The sequence below is a fragment of the Cyphomyrmex costatus genome, unplaced genomic scaffold, assembly GCF_001594065.2.
Source record: "Cyphomyrmex costatus isolate MS0001 unplaced genomic scaffold, Ccosl1.0 scaffold1042, whole genome shotgun sequence".
Taxonomy (NCBI): Eukaryota; Metazoa; Arthropoda; class Insecta; order Hymenoptera; family Formicidae; genus Cyphomyrmex; species Cyphomyrmex costatus.
This window is the reverse complement of record NW_017275000.1, coordinates 25,592-35,752: the sequence shown is the minus strand read 5'-3', so window position 1 is coordinate 35,752 and position 10,161 is coordinate 25,592. Positions and strand designations below refer to the sequence as shown.

The following is a 10,161-nucleotide window of genomic DNA, read 5'->3' as shown; positions in this document are numbered from 1 at the left end:
AGTATAATTGTATACGTTTAAGACACGTATTTGTCTTCTAAAAGATAGAGTATAGCTTGCTCTCCTAAAATCTTAATAAAATTATACTCATTCGTCGCGTTTTCACTCAGAACGAAAGAATCTATAAGAAAAATGCGGGGATCGGCCTTGTGAACCGAGTTATTAAGCGTTGAAGTTCGAGACTTTACAGGTTAACATATCTGTCATCCCGATTCGATATATATATTGTATATGTGTACACATACGTGTACACAATCGCAAGTATACTGCACACATATAAATATTCAATATGGCGATGAAATGTTGCAAGTTAAGCGGGGAGCACAGACTTTTGCATAACGCATAAAGCATGTGCGCATAAGGAATTTCATTGGTCCATTTTCTTATGCATGAGTCAATGGACCAATCAAATTCTTTATGTATATGGTTTATGCGTTATGCAAAAGTCTGTGCTCCCCGCTTTATTCCGTTCGGCGGACATGGCAGTACACGGAACATTTTTCGTGACCACCAACAACATATATACATAGACCGAGCATTCTGTTCTTAGCTTGAAGCCGGAAGTTGGCAGTTTAACTAGACCCGTTGCATCTCTTTCGACCTTGAGAGAGAAAGAGAAGCGCTCTTGACAGTCGCAAGTGTAAATAAACAGGTCAGAAAGTGCGATCATAAACATATGAGATAAAATTATTTTATTTTGAAATAATGTTAAAAATATATCAAATTTATTCAAATAATTATTATACAAACCTAATTATATTTAACTAATGATAGTAAAATTTATATTAATATAATCGAGTGATACATTTATCTCAACCTAACCTAACCAATTAACTTAGGCATCATTTATATAACATTCTTCTAAATTTGCTCAGCGAACAACATTTTTTTCGTCATTTTCGTGTTTCTCTCTGGGATCAACGGAATCAACAATATAATATGAGAAAGGTTATGTGCTCTTGACAACACTAGTCGCAGAAAGTGTAGACCAATGGTACAAGAAGGTTGGTTGGAAAGAATATAACTGAATATACCGCGAGGTAAAGTGAGATAACACGGGTCTACTTAAACTGTTAATTTCCGGCTTCAACCCCCACCACTGAAAAGCATGGGAATGCTCGGTCTATGTATATATGTCGTTGGTGACCACCTTCAGTCTACACAGTTAAGTCTCCTTCATAGAGATAGTAGTACTAGAGTACGCATTGTCGGAAATTTGAGGAGTGGGGGTAATTCTGTCTAGAAAAGGACGCACTCATTTGGTTTCGTTCTCTCTCGTTTCGCGCATGCGTATAGCCGTATACTCTGAGAGAGGGGATTGAAAGAAAGAATAAGGAATTGAAAGAGCAACCCTTGGCATTGGGAAACCCTTAACCTTATCAAAGTCAATTCTTTGTTTGATTCCAAAGAGATCAGGCTTGTCCGGTCATTCTTGGAAAACCAAAAGTTTCTTTCCGCGAGACTTAACTAAACCATGTGAATTTGACTATCTTTATGAGAAACAATCTGGTGGTGCTGGCCAATATGCTCGCATAACTGGAAGTATAAGTAATAGATTTTTATCATTAATATTTGTTAATATTATTCATCGAGACCCCTTAACCTTATCAAACTCAATTCTTTGTTTGATTCCAAAGTGATCAGGCTCAATCTGGCTTGTCCGGTCATATAATGATGAAACTTTTCTCGTTCGACTCGATCTTTCTTTCGATCCCCTCTCTCAGAGTATATGGCTATACGCATGTGCGAAACGAGAGAGAACGGAAAGGCCCAAATGAGTGCGTCCTTTTCTAGATAGGATTACTCCCACTCCTACAATGCGTACTCTAGTACTACTATCTCTATGGGGACTCTAGACCCACACCGGTCGCTATCTCTTTCTTTCGGGCCGGTCATATTCTTTCAGCCTGTGCGCAGTCCATACTATATGTCAATGAGCGCAACCGATATTCCGCGTCCTGATTGGCGTGACTGTCAGCCAATCATGACACTCATTTATTGGTATTAAAAATGGCTGACTAATAGACGATTGATGGATTTCATAGTTCGTCTGCAAACGACGCCATTTTTAGTACTTTTCTTAGTAATTTTGCGATACTGACTTAAGCCGGTTGCGCTTCTCTGATATCTGGAACTCTAGTGGACCCTAAGAAGAATATAATATCTCCAGAACGGCTTGACCAATTTTTAATTTCTTTGGCTCAAATTACTCGTAGCGATGCCGCCTTTCAGGACATATAACGTTCGTTTCAAAAATTTTTTATATTTTAGAAGTTATGCACCTCCAAAAAATGGACTTTGGTGGCTCGAGATAAGAGATTTGTAGTGTCTCTCAGTTTTTGAACATGGCTGGAGACACTACCGCGTCTCGTGATACTGGAAGCGGAATAGGCGCACAGATGTTGGCTTCACGTTTGGTATATGGGTGGCATAGGCAATTGCGCTTTCAGTAGTATATGTTCTAAGCTTTTCTACTAATCTACAGGAATTGACTAATCACAGTCGAGTATTTCCTGTACATACCGGCATACGGCATACATTTACGGCCAATATAAATCAGACCTAACTCAATCATCACGATTGCCAACTTGAGAAATACTGTTACCACAAGTATAAGGTCGCGCACAATGTAGGAACAGATATTAGATATTAAAATATTAACCTATCAGAATCGTGTATTCCGGTGTAACTGGTATCTGATAGGTTAATATTTTAATATCTAATATCTGTTCCCCCATTGTGCGCAACCCTAAGGATATATCTTTATACTGTGCTGTTAGGGTGCCGTCCCATTAAGCACGAATCGGAATGACGGATCGGGTATCTCACTAGAATTGAGCATTCCGTACCAGTTCCGTTCCGTGACAGTTTTCTCTACCCGTCCCATTCAGCAAAAACGGAACGGAATGTCGCGTCGATCGTTGGTAAATATGCTTGATTCATCGATATTTCGTTATTTTGAGCAGTTGAAACAATAATATACATATAATTTGTGCAATTATCTTGCTAATAATATTGTTGTGAGTTCTCTAAAATATTGAATTGTAATGGTAAAATATATTTTGTAACCAGATTCCTTTCCGTTTTTGCTGAATGGGACGGGTAGAGAAAACTGTCACGGAACTGAACTGATATGCATAGTTGAGTTAAAAGGGAAAGTGTACAAGAGAAACATAAACAATACTTCATATAATATTAAAACAATTAATTAACTTTAACGGGGAAGTGCGCATATGCTCTCCAAACGCAAATTCGTTATTCTCAAAGTACGTATTTTTAGCGAAGTTATTATCTTGACAATACGCAATTTTTTCATGGTAAAGGTATAGATTATTACAGCAAGTAATACCATGTTGAATTTGGATTTTGGCTTGGAAACAGTACTGATCGTGCATTGAGGCCCATATGCTGGATTCACACTGCATCCGATTGTCGTCGTACGACGGCTCTGCAACCAATCAGGAAACAAAATTTTGCTTCGTATTGATGATACAATTTTTCTAATTGGTTGCAAAGTCGTTGTACGACGAAAATCGGATGCAGTGTGAACCAGCAATAGCCAGAATAAAGAGGATATAAAGAACTGTAACGAGGCTGAAAATATAAAATCTTGAAACATGAATGAAAAAGCAGGTAATTATTCAGTAAGGTAATTATTCAGTTTAGCTCTCTCCCTCGCAAAAGTCTTATTAGTCTTATTTTTTTTTAGTCTTATTAATTATGTTAAAAAAACTACAAATGGTGAAAAATTTGCCAACTTGGCATGCTGTACCAATGTTCGAGAGAGTGCGAAAATTGTACTTAAGTTACATTGTTTTATTACAAAAACAGAAAAATATGAAAATGAAACGGAAATTCTGGGTACGACCAATGTTCACTCATAGAATGAGGCATTTACAAGGTGCAAGTGATAATTTGGTCATTGAGATGCAAATATCTGATCGTGAAAAATACTTTAATTACTTTAGAATGACTCCAGAATTATTTGAAGAACTACTAATGTTAGTCGGACCACAAATTCAGAAAAAAAAAGTTTGTCGAATCCCAATTTCACCTTGTATAAGATTACAGCTGACTTTGCGCTGGTTAGCATCCGGTGACAGTTTAGCATCTCATTCGTATGCATTTCGTATTGCACCCAATACAGCATCCAAAATTGTAAGACAGACTTGCACTGCATTGTGGGAGGTTTTGAAAGATAAAGTTTTTCTGTAACCTACCGCTGAAAATTGGCAAAAGGTTGCTGACGAATTTCAACAAATCTGTCAATTTCCAAATTGCGTTGGCTCTATAGATGGGAAACACATTATCATTCAGGTATGTACCTAATACAACCATATTTTCGTACATTTTTTAGTAAATCTGACATTAAATTCTTGTTAACTGAAGGCACCACCGAATAGTGGCTCATCCTGCTATAACTACAAAGGTAGTCACAGTATAAACCTACTTGCTGTGAGTGATGCGAATTGTTGCTTTAGCATTGTGGACATTGGAGCAGACGGGAGACGTAGCGATGCGGGTGTATTTGCCAGCAGTGACCTTGCTCGATTATTAGAAAGAAAATTACTTCAATTACCTATGGCCAGGCATTTTGATTATAGCGGATTCAAATTTCCGTATGTCTTAGTAGGGGACGAGGCATTTCCACTAACATCTTATATGATGCGGCCATATTTTCGAAGTGGGAATTTAACTATTACGAAGAAAATCTTTAATTACAGATTAAGTAGAGCACGGAGAACAGTAGAATGTGCGTTTGGGTTACTAGCGGCAAAATGGCGAATTTTTCGTCGGCCAATTGTCTCTCACATTTCAACGGCCAAATTAGCCGTTCAAGCTGCAACAGCTATACATAATTTTATAATGAAACATGAACTTCAATTGGAGCCATCGGAAAGAATTTATTCTGTTTTAAGTAGCAATGACCGAAATGTAATTTCGACTGGAATTGAAAATATACAAAATTGCAATGCACGAAGAAACGTTGAAGCTATACGAATTAGAGATGCCTTTGCTACGTATTTTGAAACTTCAAACCCACTTGATTGGCAGTGGAGGAAAGCCCTAAACAATGAATATTAATCTGAGGAAGAGTAATGCCTAATCGAGTCCTGTACACCAGATGTTAGTGTGTGTTGATACATGTGATTTATTAATAATGTACAATTTCCTTACGTTTTGATCCTTGGTTTGGATCCTTATCAAAGAACTTCTAATATGGTATAAACATTGATGTTAACATCATTTATGTAATTTTAATATAAAGTGTTCTAGGTAACACAATGTTTATACCATATTAGAAGTTCTTTGATAAGGATCCAAACCAAGGATCGAAACGTAAGGAAATTGTACATTATTAATAAATCACATGTATCAACACACACTAACATCTGGTGTACAGGACTCGATTAGGCATTACTCTTCTTCAGATTTTTATCATACGAGTCAACTAGTATCTTCATTTATTATTAATGAATATTAAATTTCTGTATTATGTAATTATATACATGTTATATAATTATCTATAAGATATAAAATAAAAAAGCCATATTTTTTCCTAAGAATTATTAATAAATATTAGATCGTACATACCTAAACGTTTCGAATTTGACATACATATATACGTAGTGTGTAACAAAAAATTTTTTTCAGATTCAAATATGAACACTGGTCGAGTTTTATTGAAAAGAAAAAAACGTTTTATCTTATTATATAATGTATAATATATTGGTAAAAAAATTAAAGATAACGATAATAATATAACAAATTTATCGTTTTGTAATTTCCCTCTCCGTCAATTCTTCGTCTTCTGCCCTGTGAATGAGATGCAACAACTCCATTTGTGTTTGCCTTCTTCGAAGATAGTTCAACCTACGCAGCACATCTCCTATCTGCTCCAGAAAATTGTCCACTGCATCCTTTTTTGGCGTATTTTCGGTAAGTAATTGCAACATGTTATTATGCAGTGACTGCGAATCGAGATCATACTGCTTTTCTGTAATACAAAAAATAAAAAAAATTAAATTAAATTAATAAAATACTAAAAAATAAAAAATAAAATACTAAAAAATATTACCAAAAATATATAAAATACTGTATATTTGTATAATATTATAAAATGCTATGAAATATTACTATATAATAATAAAATACTAAAAAAATATAAGAAAATGCAAAATATTAAAAGATCAATTTCAGGCTATTACAGTCTGTGAAGAGAATCAGTATAATATAAATTTATTAAGTTGAAAGGTATGAAAATGTATCAGCTAATTATAAAAATCTATGAGATATTGGTTATTTAAAATTAATTCACCTTTTCGTTTTTTTGTTAGTCTGCAATGAGCCGAACTACTTGCTGTTTCAATGTCTGACATGCTACAATCTGTTGGAGAAGATACATTGCTGAAATTACATTGCTGAAATTCCAAATCGTTTAGACTCGATGCACTATCTTCATCATGACATATGTTCCGTGGTAGAGAGCTCGTTGTACTAAAATAAACAATAAAGATAAAATAAGAAGAATATAGCGGGGAGCACAGACTTTTGCATAACGCATAAACCATATACATAAAGAATTTGATTGGTCCATTGACTCATGCATAAGAAAATGGACCAATAAAATTCCTTATGCACATGCTTTATGCGTTATGCAAAAGTCTGTGCTCCCCGCTTATATCATATGTTTTATATTGTAAGGGCCAATTATTCCATCTTTCGGTAAAGTTTATCTGTTAAGTAATCTGGCAATCCGCGTATATGATTGGATAATCTTGCTACTTTCCTAACAGGTGAACTTTACCAAAAGATGGAACAATCAGCCCTAAAGCCTATCACAGTATAGGCTGTGCCTATATATTAGTCAAGTTATTACGCACGGCATTTCCTGCGCAGCCTCGTCTAGAAATTGCATTCTTGAATAGAAGCGGAAAGGACTTTTCTGCGGATGTCCAGCTTCCGCACCCGATCCGCTGCGTACACCCACGGTAATTAATTCTGTCCCTCGGAAATTTTCACAAAATGAAAAGTGACCACCTTTCTATATTAATTGTCACAATCTATGCACGATTAACGTTGCGACTGAACGTTAATCGTGCATGGATTGTAACAATTAATATAGAAAGGTGGTCACTTTTCATTTTGTGAAAATATCCGAGGGACAGAATTAATTACCGTGGGTGTACATAACTTTTCATTTTTTTGCGGGCTTTTGAGTAACAGTCCCTCAGATATGACCATCGAGATTTCATCCACGCCACATCCTTAAAACCTAAAAATCCCTAGTTCGAATTATGAATTCAGCGTACACAAATATTAAAGTAAATCAACCCATTTGCGAGTACAAAAGACTCTATGTATGTGTTTGCCGCAGCTCACCGCATACATGGAGTCTTAGCTTTAGGCCCGTATTTAGAATGTGCTTCTAAATATGTTGATGCATGTTTTTGTTATTCTATTCTTATTTTTGGTCTAACCGTCTAATGAATGATGAAGATAGAATGACAAAAATACGCACTAACATTTTAGAGCGTTCTGAATATAGGCATATACATTTATGAATACCTACATAAAACGAAGTAAAATAATTTTATATTACCAAGATTGTTGAAGACTTCATCCCATAACTCTTGTCGTACACAAGGGTTTCGCTTTTGAATTGGCAACTTTTGATTCCATAGACCTGGTCTCTGTTCTACTGCATCAATGAGCATCTCATCCATGGTGTCCGCTGAATATGGAGTAAAATCATTACTATTCTCTGATGCATCCTTCTGTATACTTTCTCCTACTTCCTTCACTCCTATTTATACATAAATGAGTATATTTACTAAATATTTTTAATACTTGTATGTGTGTGTGTGTTTTGTAAATATTTTCTTGCAAATTAAATTACTCATTGTAGCTCGGCCTTTCTCGTCGACAACAAGAATATGGATAAATTCATCATAGCTTTTGAAGCAGTTATGGGCTTGAATCTCTGCACAGGATCCATATATTATCCATCCACAATAACCGCATTTTATAGCCTGCAAATATGAACACAATAAGTAAGGCAGAATCTACGCATTGAAGATATTGAGATTGAAGATTGAAACATTAACATTTGGCCAATTAATTATTAAAATAATAGGAGCTAAAATTGCTCTATCATGGTCAAATTTAAATTTTCAAACTTTAATCTTAATTTTCAATGTATAGTCTGATTCCGGCCTAACATGAATTGCATAATATTTGATGTTGTTCGTATTGAAAAAATTCATATGCTAAAAATTATACGGAGAAAACCATGTAGAAAAATGATATGGTAAAATTACATCGAAAAATCCATATAATGCGTTCAGATGTTATTATTTAACAATAATATAGAAAAAAGTATTGCTATCTCGTCGTTTATCTTATGGATGATCGTTCATCCACATGATCTTCCACATAGATTTGTTTCAATAGAGGGGTTTTTTCGTTATTCAACCAGAAGTGACCACGATTAAGACTTTGTTTTCAGTAATCAGGAGACAAAAATAGCCTTAGCCGCGGTTGCTTTTGGTTGCATAACGATAAAACACCTTAGATTATGTCAATTTCAGGTTTTTTGGTAAACAAACAAAACTTCTATATAGTATAACCTATTAATATGCGAATATAATTCAATGATGTTCTGAATAATAATAAACATCTAATAATAATTAATGAATATAATAAACAATGTGTATTTAAAATTATTATTACCGGCCCTTTTTCTTGATAGTTGATACTCATCTCGATAAAATTTCGGATTATTGTTACGTGGAAAATCTTATTGATACACACATGCACGTTACATAAATTGATGTAAGTCGGAATAAAACAAAATATCCTGTAATGTTCTTCCAACACAATGGCGTTATAAAATTTAAGCGGACAGAAACACCCGCCCGATCCGTCCGGAAATGAGGAAATTTAATGTTCCGAACAGAAGAAACAGCAGGATCAAGAATTCCCTAGCAGATTTCGATCCGTCATTCCGATCCGTGTTTAATGGGACGGCACCCTTAGACTTAAAAGAGGAAAAGAGTAGGCATTCTAATACATTAAACTACTTTATAAACGTGGAAATGGCATTGTAAGAGTCAAACAAAAAGAAAATTAACAACAAATTAATACATATATTCTAAAATGAACTTATAAAATTTACATAAATGTAACGATTAAAAAAACAGATGTTAATTATATTACTAGTTTCGACCACCAAATCTGGTCCTCTTCAGATGAAACACTTAACGTTGAAAAGTACATAATTATGGACAAACATCAATACAAAAGAAAATCTTGTGCATAGTTAAATATATAACTGAAAACAATAAATGAACATATATTAATTAAAAGATTGTAATCTTAAATTCTATGAATGAAAAATTAACGATGCGCAAAACATACCAAAAAATTTGCAAATCTATGCGTGAAAATATTAGTTGGTCCGTGTATCCATATATTTACAAAAATAGTCATAATGATAATTGTCACACAATAAAAACAGTAAAAAATTTTTTCTTTAAAAAAACTTATGTCAGAAATATTACAAAACTGTCGAAGTACATCTTGAGATAAAAAATAATACATGGAACACGTCAAACATCCTCAACGGACCAATTCCAACTAAATAACGACCGGCAACAACTGATACAGAAAGATCAAATTTTGTTTATAATGGGTATATATGCTTCATGAAGACCTTCCGTGTCGGTTTGTAAGTTTAGGCTAAATTTCTGTTTTTTAATATTTAACATTTCTGAGACCAATCGCTTCCTGTAACAAGGTTCCTCATCAAGAATTTCAACATCGTCCCACCGAAAGTCATGATTATACTCCAATCTGTGATCAGTTATTACCGATCTGGTAGAACTATTATAATTTATATGATTACGGTGTTCTTTAATTCTTGTTTTTAATTGTCTGCTGGTTTGCCCCACATAAGAAGCATCGCAATCGTTACACTGAATTTTATAAACGACGTTACTTTTAGATGTGTGGAGACGTGAGTCCTTTTGCACCTTAATGTATTTTTTCATTTTGTTCGGACTACGAAAAGAAACTCTGACAACACTCCTATCAAATCTCTTAAATTTCTCCGCGTGGATCGGAATGAAAGGCACCGTAAGCCAAGATGGACATGCATTA

At 34.6% G+C, this 10,161-nt stretch overlaps 1 protein-coding gene across 1 annotated transcript; it reads right to left on the bottom strand.

Annotated features, from left to right (window-relative positions):
* Positions 1-5,754: 5,754 nt before the first annotated feature.
* LOC108773975 (uncharacterized) lies at positions 5,755-6,959 on the bottom strand. The gene is made up of 3 exons (XM_018539969.1): positions 6,885-6,959; positions 6,320-6,498; positions 5,755-5,998 (listed from the first exon to the last, which is right to left on the bottom strand). The coding sequence occupies exons 1-3, from the start codon at positions 6,917-6,919 to the stop codon at positions 5,772-5,774; spliced, it is 441 nt and encodes a 146-aa protein (XP_018395471.1). The 5' UTR covers positions 6,920-6,959; the 3' UTR covers positions 5,755-5,771.
* Between the last annotated feature and the right edge of the window lie 3,202 nt (positions 6,960-10,161).